The 18047-nt window shown below is 40.6% G+C and overlaps 1 protein-coding gene across 1 annotated transcript in view; it reads right to left on the minus strand.

The window, feature by feature from the left end:
- Nucleotides 1-707: 707 nt before the first annotated feature.
- LOC107592200 (plexin-A4-like) overlaps nucleotides 708-18047 on the minus strand; it is a 246564-nt gene continuing 229224 nt past the window's right edge. Inside the window, exons 26-32 of the mRNA XM_016281641.1 lie at nucleotides 15483-15586; nucleotides 13028-13127; nucleotides 11368-11558; nucleotides 8386-8450; nucleotides 6875-7087; nucleotides 2910-3060; nucleotides 708-2695 (exon numbers count right to left, since the gene is read on the minus strand). Of these exons, the coding sequence (XP_016137127.1) occupies nucleotides 2600-2695; nucleotides 2910-3060; nucleotides 6875-7087; nucleotides 8386-8450; nucleotides 11368-11558; nucleotides 13028-13127; nucleotides 15483-15586 (920 nt within the window). The 3' untranslated portion in view covers nucleotides 708-2599. The remainder of the gene's footprint in view (nucleotides 2696-2909; nucleotides 3061-6874; nucleotides 7088-8385; nucleotides 8451-11367; nucleotides 11559-13027; nucleotides 13128-15482; nucleotides 15587-18047) is intronic.

The following is an 18047-nucleotide window of genomic DNA, read 5'->3' on the forward strand; positions in this document are numbered from 1 at the left end:
TTATCTCATTAGAATCATTAGTTGGGGGCAGCTGTGTACCTGAAATCCCGCAATACCTCAACACAATCCTCTGTTACTAAGCTACAACCAAAAATAACACAAGGGAGCTCAAAGCAATCACACATACAGAGACAATATCACAATCCTCTGTTACTAAGCTACAACCAAAAATAACACAAGGGAGCCCAAAGCAATCACACATACAGAGACAATATCCAAAACAACATTAAAAAATAATTTGGTGTAATGCTAATGAAATCTTGAAAATTAGGTTGCATCAAAATGATTCAAATAATATAATTTAATATAATAAAATAATAATATACGGACACATTCAGGGAATCAACTCACATTAAAGACGTACAGTAAAAAAACACAAATGTAATGTGTTGTGATAGTATGTTAGGTGTGACTGGACTGGTATGTGATGTCGTGGTCATATTTGCTCAGCGTGAACGAGAACTCTCAGATAGATGGCCTTCGAGAAAGGCAATCCACCTGACAGGAAAAGAGCAAAGGAGTCTGATGAAAGTCTAACAAGAGTTTGATTCGGTTTAGAAATCCTTAGTAGTATTAGATAAATTGATAGCAAGGCAGTTCATTTCATATCATCCAAATCAGCATGCAAGGGTATATACTATATCTGCTTAAGGTTTTACCTTAGCCTTATTAGCATCTAACACATTCACAAAACGTGGTCATGGCAGTTGAATGGAAGGGCAGGATAAAGGTTCCACCTTAACAAGAGGTTGCAATTTTGAAGATGACAGCCACTTTTTTCCATCTCGTTCTTCCAAGCAAAAGAAAGAAAAGAACACATCCACATCATCAATTGCAAGGCTTATTTTTTCTGTTTTCCTTTTTTCTTTTTTGAAGTTTAAATTGAAATACATGCGCTGAAAAAGCCAATAAAGCACCCAAGGTGGACCTGGGCAGATTCTCCACACTTTCACATCACCACATAGGGTACGCTGTCAAGGGGAAAGAGGGGGTCAGAGGACAGAGGAAAGGTGGGCAGCTAAATTGTCTCTTTCCCATTGTCAACGTTACATCCAATACTAATTACATCCTCATCATGCCATCCGTTTGCTTTTAGAGTCATTAAGCCCAGGTAAGATTCATCTCTCAAGGCTGCCAGCAACATTTAAACTACAGCAAGCCCTTAAACTTCAGATCGGGATTTCTTTCCGCCTTCCCAGTTGTGCAATAATCAAATAATGGTCTACTGTCCATTATTCTGCACACAGAATAATGGACAGTAACAAATATGAGGCTGCAGACGGAGTTTCCTTCTGCAGGTCATAAAACAAACAGTGCCTTGTGTTTGCTTTCTCAGGGGTAATTTATTCGCTTTGCTATTGTTTTTTAAAAATTGGGCTCCTTTGGTTTTCTGCTGACCAACTTTGTCTACGTGTGGGTTTTTCTAGAGGCTTCCAGAGTGTTCGTTATGGGTGGGACCCTGTGGCAGTGAACAGTGCAGGCTGCACGTGTGCACTTTCAACAATGCGCCATTTCCCCCCTTTAACGGCTAATTCTGAGTAGGATATTTTGTAATTAAGGTCCCCCTACTGGATGTGTGAACTGAGACACCTATTGAATGTGCTTTTTTGTTGTTAAGATTACTTCATCCTCTTGCAGCACAGCGTAGGTCCTGACAACCTCGCTGGAGTACAGAGAGAAGGCGTCTCTCTCTGGAAGAGGGGTGTGTGTGCTTGATTCTAAGGGGAACAAACCTTGGCTTCTCCTCCACTCATCTAGATAAGAGAGGATCAATTCAGATGTGCACAAGCCGGATAAATGCCGAAATGAAGGCTGGTGGTGAAGTGGTGAAGATGTGGGTATCCCACAAGACGATAGGTCTCGTCTTTCAGTTTCACTGTCAGGTAAGGTCCTGGAAGAGACAAAAGAGTTGATGCACTAACTTGCTGTGTCCCGCTAAATGTAGACGGTTTTAAATACACCTCACTGTCTTCAAAGTGAGAATAAGCAGTTGGGATTCTCAAGGCTTGATTGTTCTTTTATCAAAGCGTATAAATGATCTTGCGCGTCCCGTAAATCCAGTGTCATCAAGGTGTTTTGTGTCTTTTGAAATGGCCCGAATGAACTGCATTCTTCAGATGCGTGCAGTACCATTTTTTTCGTCTTGCGTTTCAGTATTTCATAAAGGTACTACAATGAACTGGACTCAATATTAGTGTCGCACACTACCCTAAAAGTCAGAACAAATTGACACCAAACATTGTGGTTTCTGCTTATCAGCTAAACTTTGAAGGCAACATAATTTTTTTTTCTCTTTTCCAGTCAGGGAGAAGGATGGAGGATGCAGTGACGTGGAACTCGTAGGCAGCCACCCCTCCTCTACACAGCAGAGCCGGATGGCCACCCACTCTACTGCATCATGGGTAATGTAGTCCTTGGCTCCTCCTCCCACCCTCCAGTTCCCATCTCTACTCTTCTAGAAAGCAGAGCTAATATGATGCAAACGCTTGTTTTTGTGGGAAGATTGCAAACAGAAGAGATGAGATAGATGGACAGGTCTTCAATCAGGCACGGCTCGGTTTCTGATGGATCTCCCAGTGCACTCTGGGAAATGTGGTCCTCAGCTCTCCAGGCTCATGAAGGCGACCACTTGCTCCAGCTTATAGGCCAGTCTCTGTTTTCTGGCACCATCATCCTGCTCCAGCGCAGACACAATCTGTCAGAGGGAGATGACACATCAGTTACACATGCCTCCAGATAACCACATATCCCTCTCATCTGCACTTTTCACTTTTATTTACTTTTTTATCTTTATTTTAGGAAAAATACATCTTGAACACGTTCTTAGCCGTCATTGTGAGATCCAGCTAAACAAATGTGTGTGCTACACTTAAAATGTGGCAAATTAACAGGCTAATAGTTTTCTGTACCTCTTCTGTATATTTGCCTACATAAGAGTAGATCTCGCTGAGTGAGCTCATGGTGTTGAACTCGTTCATGTGCATACGGGACTGTTCTGCTAGATATGCGTTCATATCCTGATCACTGATCGCAGGCATCTTACTAATGTCGGAGTAATATCTGTAAGAAACGCAGAGAAACAGAAATAGCACAGATTATTTAACAAACATTTCGAACTTGGACAGGTGTCAGGGCTTAAGAAGCCTTTTTATAACTCATGTAGAATAAGAATAACATGTTTCAGGGTCATTTCTGGCACTGAGTGAGAGCTGTCACGCCCCTTCCAATCAGTTCAGCATTTACTTTCTGTGGCAGTACAGCTGCAGCTTACATCAGCGAGTGACTGTGAGTCTTAATGAGCCGCTGTCCTTGAAAGTTTTCCAGAGATCAGCAGAACCTATAGGATGCTGGAAAGATTCAATAAATGTGCCCCACACATACGCTGACACTAGACACACACTAGCACATCCAAAACAAAATGTGCACATAAAAGCACACAGTTATTGTAGATACAAGCACTCTTCCAGAACCACAGCCTAGGTAGACAGCATTGCAACCATCATGGAACCTCATATGTGATTTGGAACACTCTAGCTAGGCAGAAACGTCTTGTATTAAAACTTGCAATTGTGTTTGATGTTACCATATTGATAAGCTAATGGTGTGATACACAAATAAGCTTACAAACACACAAACATTTTTATCCATAATTTTAATTTTGAATAAAACATGGTTATTATATCCAATCCATATTTCTCTCGCTTTATTCACCAACTTTTTTCCACTCAACTCAAAATGCATTCTGGGATTGCCTTTCCATGGAGGAAACGTGATGCTACAGGGTATCTTATGAGGCAGTATAATTAACATGCCTATCTTTTGGAACAGCTTTCGTGCCTGGTGAGCACCCACGATACCTTAAAATGCTGTCTCTGTAGGCAGCTCACTAGGTTTTGGAACGGAGCAATACTATCTGTTGTCTTTGGGTGGCTGGTGCGTGTGAGTGAGTGAAGGAGTGTTGGTGGAGGAAAAGCAATCAGTCACTGTCACCTGCAGCTGCAGAGGCTCTGTCGACTCTTTAATTAAGGCAGGTCATTTACATTTTTAATTCCTGCACCATGCCAACTCCTGGACTCAACACACTGACTGACTAACCGGTGGCATGCGTGTCTGTTTCAGGCTTCCGTGAGCACCTTGAGTGGCAAGTATGTGCTGCAATGCACCATGGGGCATCAGCGGAGGACAATGGCACGGTGTTGAACGAGAGAGATAGTGAGGAGTTGTAATCTTTAGGTATGGCCTTCCCAAAGGAATCAGGTACACTTCCTAAATGAGTTCACACATTTGAGTTTAGCGTCTCTCTCTGCGCCCTCTGCTTCCCAAGGCTAATGACAGGAAGCTTGTCTGGCACTAATTAATACCACATTTAAATGTCAGCTGTTCGTCAGCCAGAACAAGTCCATTCTGGTTATTCCCTTGTATCGTGCATGTATTGCAAATGACTAAATAGTTGCTACACTTTCTGACCAATGAATAAACTGGAAATGGCATTTAAAAATAAATTGAATAGAATATAAATTTAATAATTGTTCACAGAAAACAGCAAAAATTACATTTTTATATTTGAAAAATATTAAGTTTTTTTGTTATTATGTGTGAATAAAGACTAATTTAGTTGTTTCAGTTTGTTATTTTATTTTTAAACAAGTTTTTTTTTATCAGATTCCTAAAATATTTGTGTTTTCTCTTTATTATGACAGGTGGTGTGCTTAACAAACTGAATTTATTGACTGTAATTGGGCATCGGAATAAAAAAAGTGCGTTACTTTTTTTTTCTCTGCCTTTCTCATAAAACAGTAAATTTGAAAATTCATGGATAACAACATCTATTTTTTAGCATTACAAATACTACTGTGACTAAAAAGCTTACACATACTGATGGATTAACCATTACAGAAACATAAAAAAACTATTTTGGTAATCACCAATATTGTTAGTTTAGGGCAGCTGTGGCACCACATTGGGTGGTGGTGATCTAATAAATTTGTAAACCACTGTATATATATGTATAATTTTGAATGAAGACAAATTTTTATGAAGACATGAAAGGATCTCTTCTCAAATCATCTGACAAAAAGGAAACAGAAGGATTGTCTCAATTCACACAGATTTGTCACCTATCAGGATATTACCGAAAACAACCAATTAAGGAGTAACGTGAGAGCTGTAACTCAGAACAAAGAATGCATCTTTGAGAACTAAAAAGCTTACACATACTGATGGATTAACCATTACAGAAACATAAAAAAACTATTTTGGTAATCACCAATATTGTTAGTTTAGGGCAGCTGTGGCACCACATTGGGTGGTGGTGATCTAATAAATTTGTAAACCACTGTATATATATATGTATAATTTTGAATGAAGACAAATTTTTATGAAGACATGAAAGGATCTCTTCTCAAATCATCTGACAAAAAGGAAACAGAAGGATTGTCTCAATTCACACAGATTTGTCACCTATCAGGATATTACCGAAAACAACCAATTAAGGAGTAACGTGAGCGCTGTAACTCAGAACAAAGAATGCATCTTTGAGAATGTATTTTTCCTGGTTTAAACACATATATGTCAGCACCTATAATTAAAGCAGGCTTTTCTCACCTCAGTAGGCACGTTTTAGTATGATCTGTAAGATGTGTAACACATTAGCTAATGCATGAAAATGAGCTTTCTCTCCATCTCAGCTCTTTCATAGTGAATGTGAGCTGGCAGCATGATTACGGTCTTATCATTTTCCCCATCATGCTAGTCTGCCAGCTACCCGTCTCCTCCTGCAGCCTCTAATACCTCACGGCAAATAAACACGTTAGTCAGAGTCTGAGGGTCAGTGTGCGTGAGCAGAGACACACGGCGCTGATGAGTTTTATCAGTGCTGTTTACTGTAGGGTGGTGGGCTTGAGTAGACCAGCGCGGTGCGCTGAATTGAGCAGAAAACAATAGAATTATTCAAAGCTTTTTAGCCGTGTCTGAATATGCCTAATTCCATACTATATAGTATGCGAAAAACACCAGTATGCCAAAAAAGTGTTATGTTCAAATCATAGCATTCGAAAAACAGTAGGCAAGAAGTACCATGAAGCCTTGGGCGAGGAGTTGTGAATGGGAGTGAAGTGACGCAACTGATGCTAGTAGGTCACGTGACAGTGTCTGAATTTCATTTAGACTACCTATATACATACTACATACTTAAATGTTCACGAACTAAATACAGAAATGCAGTACGTACAAGACAGCATGCAATTTCAGATGCAGCTTTTTACAGTCATTGCTTCTACTTTCTTGGCATTGTTGAACATAGAGTTTATGACCCAGAGGATTGTGGGAAAAGCAGAAAAGTTTGTCTCTCCTACTAAACAGTGACTAATTGCTTTGGTGCAGTGTTGGGTAGACCCATAAGATCTACTGAACTACAATAGAGCTGCAATTCATCATCCTGGAGCTCTACAACACACTTCAGTCTGATTACCAGCAGCTACACACACACACACACACACACACAATACCTGCAGGACATAATAAAATTCTGGGCTTTTATTCACGATGATACCCACATAAACACTGTATCTTTGCATCTTTTCTGATTAAAAACGTTCACAAGTGCACCTCACATACAGTCTCTCATTCTCCCTCACACATGCATACACATTAAAACACTCCAGCAGTTTCTCCATGTTTCTACCCCGATCTCTTCACACCAAGACCTTAGAACCATGCAAACTGAAGGAATATGGAAGTCTACTCTTTCTGATATGGATTTTTAAGGCTGCGTTGGTCCACCAGATACTGTGATTGACAGTCTTTGTTTGTATGTTCAGTCACTTTGAAAGATCTAGAAAGGGAATCTTGTAACTATAAAAATGTTCTTGCTCACCTCTCCACCCAGTTCTTGTAGCTGGGAATGTCCTTGGCATACAGCAGCTTGTTAGAGGGGGAGTCTTTGCCCAGGCGGTGCTCTGACGTTGAGCACGAATCCATGAATGTTTGTGCCACCACAGACAGACAGGCATCCGTGATGCTGCTCTTATGGATGTCGAACACAAACTGTGGGTTCTTGATCACATTCACCCAGAACCGTAGAGGTAGGCTGTGGAGAGCAGAGAATGTATTAATGGCATTTTATTTTCAAAAGCTCTTTAATGCATAAAAAGGCCATTTTGGAACAGGAAGCAGTGGCTTTATGAAACATCAGACTGCTTTTAATGCTTATAAGTTTATTAAATATATATTGAATAGATACTGGAATGATATTGATAAATTAAATCATTTTAATTGAGGTGTGCAGAGCCAATTTTTCCAGTCTGAAATGGCAGCATGAGTATTTGAGCCATACTCTGAGTGCTTTACTAATACATCTCATATTGGTTTGTTTGTATCTTGAGTGCTGCCCTGCAATTGTGCACCTGTCCAAAACAATAAATGTATACAAGGCTACTTTATACCCCAGCCCATTTGTGCTAAAGTGAAATCAACTTAGGAGTGTGTGCGTGCACGTCTCAAGGGTCACAGATGTTGTTTGGTCTGGGACTTTGTGCGCTTGTGTCTGAGACTGCAGAGCTCTCGTTAGTTTTCAAGACAGCTTTGGTTTTGTCTTAGATAACAAAAACTGAAGAGAGGAGACGAGGGAATAAGAAAGGACACTGCAGTGAAATGGATGCAGAGTTTTGCATCAAAGAAAAAGAGAGAAAACAGTCAACAAAAGCTTTTCCGTAGCAGCCCCCTCTCTGTTGCATTCTGAATTCATTCAAAAATAACAACTGCACCAAAGAGGATTTCGAGAGCAAAGCACGTATTATGACTCCCAAATTAATCAGAGAGAATCAACTGGGATTATCTGCACTCTATCAAAAGGATATCAATGCTTTAACAACGAGTCGACACCCTCGTAAACCTGCCACAGCTGGCTTCTGTGAAGATCATATTCTCCAGACAGAACAAAAAGCAGGACGTGTTTGAAGCGCCATACTTTAGAGAGCTCTCAGCGGAGAGAGTGAGTGGATCAGGAAATGGGAATGATGTCTGGATGGACTAGATCCTAGCTAAATATAGCACTCAGCTCAGCGCAGCCCTCTCTGGGAAATGCCTCACATTCTTTTGGGTTTCTTCTGGCTGCTTTTTTTGTGTAAAGGTAGAAATTTTAGTAACGTGCAAAATGGTTCTGATGTACTATGGAACCATAGTTTTATGTCCAAAAAAGTGCCTAAATTAATGTTTTATGTATCTCAGTGTTCGGACTAGTGGATTAGTGAGGTTTATCTAGAAATGCATTTGATCGAGGTCAGGTGAACTTGAGACCAGCCTAATTCTACAGGACTTTAAATGTGCGGTCACATCTGCAAAATTCGGTGAAATTTCTGCCAAATTTCGCAGGCAAGATAGGGCCACCGTGTTGACCAACTTGAACCCGTTGTGAAATCCACATCAGGAAATCTTCCAGATTGTGTGGAATCCTAATGAAAAAATAACGCACAAAAATTAGCTGAATAACGGTGATTGTACCTGCAACATGGACCAATCACCTAGTCTATTTTGAAAATATGTACTTTTGCAAATTCTTACTTGACATTTGCCAAGTTTATGGACATTAATGTGTCTGTATGTATGTGACGAGTGGGGCGGGGCCGGTGGAGTAAATGATAATGAGCGACACCTGCACCTCTCACCAGTCTCGAGTCCCACGGAGGAGCTCCGGAAGAATAAAAGGAGGAGTGACAACAGTGCAAGACGAGAGAGGAGCAGGCCTGGACTATTTATGTTGTTGTTTTATGCTGCAGTCGTCTGTGAGGGGCTGCCGCTTTTACTTTTGTTTTGTGTTCGTTTGCTTATTAAAGTTTCATGTTTAAATGTTTGCAGGTTCTCACCTCCTTCTTCCTGATCTATGCACATTGTTACAATGTATAATAGCTTTTTTTTGCATTGTTTAACTCACAATTTTTGTTGCATCGTCACTGCCACAAATCACTGTCAGTGTGAACGCCCCTTTGAAAACTAAATAGTATTAATTTTGGTCATCTGCATTTTGAGTAGCTCAACAAAGAGAGTTAATTTAACCACACCAATCAAACTGCTTTGATTATCTGTATCTGTGCATTGACAGCTTGTACTTTGATTGGCAAGCTGTACCGCCCAACCCTCGCCCAGTCACAAGATAGACAATGGCATGATGGATGATTCACAAGAGCCTCGACCATCAGCAATCCATCTCTGCCTGGCTTTGGTTAAAGATCTGATGCTTAAGGCTTCCTTTGATGCATTTGAAGAAGAGATTTGTAGCAAAACTGAGGAATCCATCATTTAGGTTGTGATTTGTTTGAATGAAAGTCAATCTAGATGTCCATGGGATTCACACAGAATTCACTGATAGCATTGTTTATTTGCATTTGCTTTATGCATTGTTTTGGCACCAGATTCACCTAATCTATGTGAATCAGATAACTGCACAAATGGCCAAAAATCTGCTTTTAAAAAGTTTTCAGCTCTATAAGAAGGTTAAATTGTGCTCCATAACGGGTTTTCATGCTGAGATTTGGGTGGTCTAGACTGTTATTCTCGCTACTAATATTAAAGAAGTGTTTGTCTGTGTAGGACACACTTAAATAAGAGGATAAGCAAGAGACTTGGACATCTTAAGTTGCCATCTGGATTGTCTGGAAATCTCTCATTTGCAAAATCAATCAAAACGAGAAACCCCTCAGTGCACCCTGCACAAATAATTTCACTTTCCCTTTAAGAACAATAATAATTGGTGAAGAGAATTGATGAGCAAACACTAACAGTCTGTAAACAAAATACTGATTATGCCTGTGCTTTCATGGCCAAAAGCATTTAGCTTTAGAGTGTTAAAATCCTCTACAGACAGCAGATATGCCCCACCCACGGCTCTGGTTCAATTAATGGCCTGTGTGGTGGCAGCAGCACATCTAGCCACACAGATAAAGCTGAGCCTGTTGTTTTGTGCACAATATCTGAAAATGGAGCTATTTAATTTTCTGTGAGAGACATTAGTTGTCACCCTATGAAGATGAAGATTTCTCACTCGCGGTCCTGTATCAACGCGGCGACAGCTGCGGGAGACTGGCAAAAGGGATGACTGCGATGATTCTGACAGGTGTCCTGACTGACATCATCATTAGTCGCCCAGAAACCAAAGTGGCTATTTGCAACCGTTTGAAATGTACCTGGTCATTTTAGCGCACTTAAAAGCAGGCTATCAGACATAGGCAGGCAGTCAGAGAAGCATTAAACGTCAAGTGATCTCGTTCCGGACAGGTGAGGAAAGAACATTTGTGTAATTGCAAACAGAAAGAGGACGGAAAAGTGCAGAAGACAGAACGATAGAGGAAGAAAGATTAAATAAAGCCTGGCATTATGGAGGGAGATGGAAAAAGGTAAAGCTCACCCATTCTCAGAGACACTGATGGACCGAATGCGGAAAGTGTCAGCACCCCAGGCAGATCACTGGTATTTATTGCAGGGGTGAAAGCCAAACAGTCAATTACTGTGCTGTCACACCAATCATTTTTCACCAAGAGAGATGGTGTCTGCGATAAACTGGTTATTTCACAGAAATAATCCATCTAAAAATATGACACACAGTCTGCAAGCGGAGTAGGGTAATCACCAGGGCATTTGTGCATGTGTGTGTGCACTCCTGCTTGGTTACATCAGGAACGTCAGAATCACAGACACATACAGTTCTGCAAAAAGCAGATTTCTGTGCCAGTACTTCAGTTTCCCAGCATCAGCCTTTAAGAAAACATGGACTGGGGCCTTCACATCCAAGATTAACCAAACACTAAATTACAACTATGGGGCTTCTTTGTGAATCTTCCCTTTGTGGATCATCCAGTCATTTATATAAGTAATAGCACAACTGTCATCAATAAACCGCTATGTTTTGAGGTTTACGGTACAGGATGCGTTAAGTGCCAAAGTAAAATACTAAGGGTTTTGGATTTTAACAATGAGCAGTAGCAATAGTGATGCCTGCCTAATCAAACAAAGCCTTCTATTCCATTTCTTCAACTTCCTGATGTCCTTGAAGCACTATGCTTTTCTGGTAGTGAGGGATCTGTATTCAACCCAAAACAAGTGCCTGTTTACCAGCTCTGCTGATGCCGTGACGTCATGTCAGTCAGAGTGATACTAATGGAGAAAACAGACAAACCGGAGTTTGGAGCAAATAGCATAAACATGAACTGTTTGACACTGTGGCCTCAACTCCACTAACTCCACAATCTAGCCATTTGATCTCATTCTAGAAGGTTCACATGTTTTGGGAAGGATCAGATCTGTTGACAACTCTTTTTAGGGGCGTTCAACAAATTCTGACATTCAGAGAATATAAGACATGGTGGCAAAGCCTACCTTCGTGGCCAACAGCCTGGTCAAGTAGATCTCCGAGACCATCTTGCTGCCACGGTCTCCCTCCTTCTGGTCTCCATGCTCATGGTTTTTCACCAGATGCCACACCTTGACGCCGCTCTCCAGGTCAGGTGTGATCATGGGTGTGCGGGAACGCAGGCTGTCCGGACTGCCCGTGTACTTGATCATGTTTTCTGTTGGAGTGAAAAGACAAAGACCCATCAGATGGTGGTTCCTCCTCAATCTTCCTTTGCTGACAAATGTCCCATGCAGCTGTTCAAATCTGTTCCTATCTGTACAAAACACATTGCCTTTTGTTGTGAAGTACTCGAGATTGGAAATGAATCATTTAGAACGTATGGATGCTTAATTTTTCATCCCTTGCTCTCTTGCTTGCTTTCTCTCTGGCGAACGTGCGTGTTCGCTCCCTTTGGCGGACACAAAATCGAACAGGTGTCAGGCCAGATGAAATATTCATGCTTCAGCCAATAGGGAGAGATCAGCCATGACATTTAAAAAAACACAGAGCTCGATGAATGTTTACACAGTGTGAAAAAAAAATTGATTGGAAAAGGCCTGATTTGGTAAGATAAAAAAAAACAGTTCACAGTGGCAGATGCAACAGAAATCAATCTCTCTAGGGGAAATAGACAAAGAGAGAGAAGAGTAGGAGGAACCTGATAAAGAAAAACAATAACACCTTCAGAAAAAGAAGAACAGAGAGGATCACTAACTAAAAAAGGAATGAGATTGAGCATGTATATTTGCATTCACATCACTGGTGCTGATCTCAGTGTGGCTACGTTCACACTGCCTCAGTCTGGAGTGCCAAATAATAATTGTTCAAATATTCAAGACTTGACCAAATTCTGAGAGTGAGTTGATATATGCTGTATGAACCAAACTAGTTTTCTGTTCATTATAGAGCACTGACTGTGTGAACGTAGCCTATATTTGGTGGAGATCTGATTAATACAATTGTTGCAGCCTCACAAAATGTCTTTCTAGGTGTTTCAAAACGTGTCTCTTGCTGAACCTGTTACAAGAACCTAAATGTCGTTTGAAGCTAATTCTGAAAGAGTGAAGTGATATATGGCATTTTCTTTCTGTCTTTCCCATCTGTCACACTCCCTCTCTCTCTTCTTTAGGCTCATTTAGAGTGCAGGAAAGTATATGGAGATGAGATGATTTTAATGGTCTATTTGATGTGTAGGGGGAGTGCTCGGAAGGCCCTGAGCTTTGATCTTGCTCTTTATCAGACCCAATCGTACGAGGGACTGATGGCAGGCGAATGACAGGGACGGATTCAGAGTCTCAGGAGGGAAGTCAAGTGCAAAGAGACTCATTTTCCCTGCTTTTACCTTTGTATGCTGCCCGACTATCTCGGCTCTCTCCACGTAATTCCGTTTGAGCTTCATTCCTGCTCCCTTTTGTGAGTGGCTGAGATGTTACACATTTAACTTCTTTTACCTCCCTGTAAGATGACAAGACTATTTTTTTAAACTCCTTTTCTGTTCTTAGTGCAGCTCAGGTGGAATGTTACCCTACCCTGCTGTAGAAACGTTAGTCAGCTGATTATTAATGTTTTATATAGTGTGCCGTACGTTTTGTTTTGGAGATATGGATGCATTTTAGAATTAGAAAAGGAATAACAAACACAAACCATATTTGCTAGCAGAGGTTCTGGAGACAGTGGAGTTGTTCACAGAGTTGTATGCGGTGACCTGCTTTGATACGAGAGCTACCACTGCATTATCAGTCACCTGCAGACAAAGAAACAAAGATTATTATGGACAATTTACGAAAACCAAATAAAATATCTACATTTCAGACTAAAAAACTGTTGTAAACAAGTATGATATCTTCAGCTTTATGGTTACATTAAGTTAGGGTTATTGATCTTTTATTTCTCATCCAGGTTAATGGAAAACTGCATGAGTGAAGGACAAGAGGGGATAATCTGCTTCCATTTCAATAAGTTTCTTCCGGTGGGATGAACTGGGCTATTTAACTATATGCCTCAGCAACTGCTAACCACAGTAAGTCTTAGCAAGCCAAATTCAATTAACATGTGGGGGCCTCTATTCCCCAACCACACATTCCTCCATCCACATAATTTGCCATTGGATGCCTGCGGCACTTACAGGGTTAATTGAGGTGATGGTGTAGAACTAGATGATTTGGGCTCAGAACTGCATGGGGACCCAAACCACAGCAGGAGGGAGAATATAGGCTTCACAGACCATTAGGATATTATTCTTATACCCTTAACCACTTTTCTCCTTGGACTGCCACGGCCCGAGAGGACAGCTGTCCAAACTTCAACAAAATCAAACAAATATTTCTTACACCTCTGTATAGATGAATGACTGTGTGAAAGGAGACTTCAGACAAGGGCTATATTTCCCTGAAAAGGGACTTTTTAGAAAACAGCAGAGATTTTCTCTTTTATCTTTCCCCTGCGGGCAAGTTTACGCTTTAAGAGAGTCTCTGTGTTCCTGATAGCATTCAGAAACATCAGATATCCGAGATGGGGCTTATACAACCCCAGTGTGAAGCTTCCTAAGATAACATCAAAGAATTAACGTCAGAGCCAGATGCATTTGTAGCACCTCGATTTGGAGGAAAGTATCAAAGATGACTTGAGATATACATTATACATGCACAGAGGATCCTTTATGACAGACATATCAGACTTTAGTGTGACACTCTGCAACTTTTCATGTTAGACTAAACAAGGGAATTTGGTGCTATTAGAGAGAAAGAAATGAAAGGAAGACAGTTATGAACACATATGTGGCGCAAGGACAGAAATGAAGAAACTGAAGATGGTGCAGGGTGCACAGAGGGTCTCTCTCTTCCCCCTCTTAAGCAACTCTTAACAGGCTTAGGGTGTCTGATAGCTTTTTTTTGTCAAGGATAGCACACCCTCCCCGACTGAAAATGAATTAAATTCTGTCTTCATTATCTGATCTCCGATTCCAATCAACAGCTAATCCATTCTGCCGCTTGCAGCCCTGCACCCATATGCCGCCCCGTGACATTTAATTTAAGTACTGTGCAGACTCCTCTCTCTCTAAAAGCTCATTTGGAGGGCGGCTTATGGAGGAAATTATTTACACTGTAATGAAGCGCCGCCTGTCTCCTCTCCACCCTAAACTGCCCCTCCCAGCCAGCCAGATATGTCTGGGGTTCTCACACTTAAAGTGTCTATTTAATTGCAGACAGACAGACTTTATTAGTCCCCTGCTAAGTCACCATTGCATACCTGTCTCCTGAAACTTGATGGTCCCTGTCTACCATATTGGAGATCCGTCAGTCAGAGTAAGTTTTCTAAGTGACCTGGAAGTGCCTTGACTGCACCCTATTTTAGAGGTCAACGGGGGCGTAAGAGTTCGATAGGGCTGAGATGCAATGAATGTTTAAAGTGTTTATGTTTCCCTAAACTAGATAATCTAAGACACACAAACCAAAAGCAATTACCATTATAGAGTATCTTTCTCTGCTCATCCTTTTTTGTGCTAATCACCCTATAAAGGTTCCTTGTTACATTTGAGACAAACATAAATAGAGCATTACACTTCTGAGCTTCACAAAAGACATTCATTCTGCATTCAAATCTCTTTGTTCCAGTATTAGTTACTCTGTCAGAATCTGCGCTATCACTGAAAGCCCACGCCAGAACTCACATCACACAGAGAGCCGTTTATCAAAAGTCATTAGCTAGATCATCTAACCCGGGTGTCAAGCTACAGATCCACCTACACCTGCATCCCACTGCTGTCAGATTAAATGTACTGGGACATCTGGAGATGCTGCTTTAAATAGAAACCAGCAGGTACAATGCTCATCCTTCTTCTGATTTAAGATAGATTTCAAAGGCTCAAAGCCATCTTTGTGACGGCAGATATCTTTTGCAGAAACAGCAAACAAACAACCTCTACATCAATTTTCTCACAAGAAGCCTTGAAGTAGATGGTAGGGATGATAGAAAGAAGAATGAATGCACCCCTTCTGAAGCATTCATGTCTTGGACCTCTGACTTTATAAAAAAACAAACTGAACACCTTATAACAAGAATGAGTTTACCTGGAAACATGATATACACAGGATCTTACCTGGTAGTGAGTCAGCATGTTGAGTCTTTTCCAGTCACCCTCAATCTTTGTCGTAACATCTTCATCCTGAAGGATGACTCGTACTACTCTGCCTTGACGCCATTCTGCAACGAGAACACAAAGTAATTGCATCCAATGTTTAATACTCAGAGTGCAGGAATTCCATTCACATTTATTTGTGAATCGCTTTTTACAATATTGGTTGTTTCAAAGCAGCTTTACAGAATACACAAGTTTTAATGATATGTCATCTGGCCCCAATGAACACGGAACCTCACATTAAATCACTACATTTCTTTTAATCTCTAATTAAAGATATGAACTGTTTACAGAGTGTAATAACTTGTATAGCTGTCTCTGAATATTAATTTGGGATAGGAAGTATTTCAACACAAAAACTACATCAACTTCAGCAAACCACAGCAATTATTTTTCTTTCATTTTTGAAAGAAATATAGAAATATTTTCAATATATTGAGCCACTTTAAGCTTCCACACTCAAGCAAACACAAAGTTATTTTTTGCACATCTTAGTCTTGTACAAAAACCTATTGTGGTGATAAATTTGCTGGTATTTATAGTATATAGTAATCTTAAAAATGGTTCTCTTTCTTCAGCCTTTCTTCAGAAAAAGTGGAGCTAAAAATCTGACTTTTCAAAACTTAAAAATGAAGACATAGGAACAATAGAAGAAAAGAGGTAAGGGACAAAGTCTGTACTGAGAGACAGAAGGAGAAAGAAATGAAAACGAGAGAGAAAATAAGGGTACGTGAAGGAGCATTTGAGAAAGAGAGGAAGGAAAGGAAAGGTAAATTAATCTCTTCTGCCCTTTGTTAGAGAGCCGGGCCTTCGTGACCAGTGGATCGATGGGCGTGATTACAGCCACTGCTGAAAGCCACTTCCTTTTTCATCTGCAGTGGGTCGAGCATCCTGAGCCCAAACGGCCCTGATCGACCACGTTAAGCCTCCTGCTGAGCTTGCTCTTATTGTAGTTACTGAGCTCACTAGTGATGCACAGCAAAATGCGAAGATATTCTCCCACCCTCCCCTCAGCGCCCACCAGCCGTTGTCTGCAGCCTCAGCAAAAACAGCAACATGAAACGGCAATGAGATGGGAATCAGCGCTGAATGAAATAAACATATCCCTTTGCAATGTGATGTACGGATAACATGGCCAGGAACAAGAGAGATGTCTCTCTCATTCTTTTTTTTGGGCTCCCCTCTGTTGCAAATGAATGTATGATTGGAATGCTAGAGGAGTGAGGCCTCTTCAAGCCACCTGCTGCTACCTTTCGCTCTGATCCCAACCAGAAAAGCAAAACAGCAATCATAGGCAAGATGATGAAACATGTCTCTGGGTGATGAGAATAACTTCAAATCTCCAGGAGAGGCCCGACCATTGTTTTATATCTCACTACAGTACTGTCTATAAACATGCAAATGAGCCTTGATTCCAAGTGCAAACAGAAAAGTAAACAGAGAGAAGAATAGAAACTAAAAGAAAAAATTAACTGAAAGAAAAGAAAACTAGAAGAGCAAAACATGAAAAGAAAAAAGTCTAAATGAAACAGTATGACAAAACCTAAAAACACAAAAAAGAAAAAAATGACTAAAAACAACAAAAAAGAAAATGAACTTAATAAAAGACTAAAAGTGAAATGAAAAGGACAGAAAATAATTCAAAATATTTAAGACAGAAGCAATGTAGCTGGATAGAGAATAAAGCCAAAGAGAGTTAAAATAGAGACTGAGATGGGCTGAAGTGCATTGATTTATCTGCATCACTCTCTCATTCTTTCCCTCTATCTTCCCTCCCTCCATCCCTGCCCTCAGGGGACTGTGACAGAGAGAGTTAAAAACAGAGGCAAGGGACAGAAACACTCCGGTCCAATCAGTCTCAGAGGGATCGAGGAGATGGAGGCTACCTCATTCCTATTACCCATTTTCTTTATCTGGCCCCCATATCAGGGCCAGAGAGTGTGCCGGGGCTCAGGAGACCCTGAGATCCGTTTACGGAATACCGAGATGCTTCCTCTCATCCGGGGATGCCCATTGCGTTATCATACAACACACTCGCACACACTTCCACAGACATCATCCAATTCTCCCCCCTAATAAAACAATAATAAAACAACATGCTTGCCCTCCGGGGCCCATAAAAGCATTTTACACAGGAGAGTTTATTTTTTTAAACGAAATTATTTCTTCACTTTTCATGGTTCCATTCCCTTATGGATAGACTAGTGTTAGGCTATGACTTGAGAAATGTTATTTGTTATGTTATTTTTGCCAAAAAATAAAACAAAATAAAACAGTGCAGTCCAGGCTAGTGTACAGAATAAACAATCAGATTCTCATTTGTGGAAAAATAGATCTGCAGAGATAAGCCTGGCTATTTTTTCCCAGTAACTGTGAGATGTTCCCACCTGTCAATTAGGTGTGTATAAATAAACTCACATACTGTCACAGCTGATATTTATTTATCAGCATGTATGTTTAACACATGCATGGAGGCACGAATAGCTTAGTGTTTACAGTGCTGGGGTTGTAATGAGTTGGTTGCCT

Source organism: Sinocyclocheilus grahami, unplaced genomic scaffold (assembly GCF_001515645.1).
Source record: "Sinocyclocheilus grahami isolate Dianchi unplaced genomic scaffold, SAMN03320097.WGS_v1.1 scaffold1.1, whole genome shotgun sequence".
Lineage (NCBI taxonomy): Eukaryota > Metazoa > Chordata > Actinopteri > Cypriniformes > Cyprinidae > Sinocyclocheilus > Sinocyclocheilus grahami.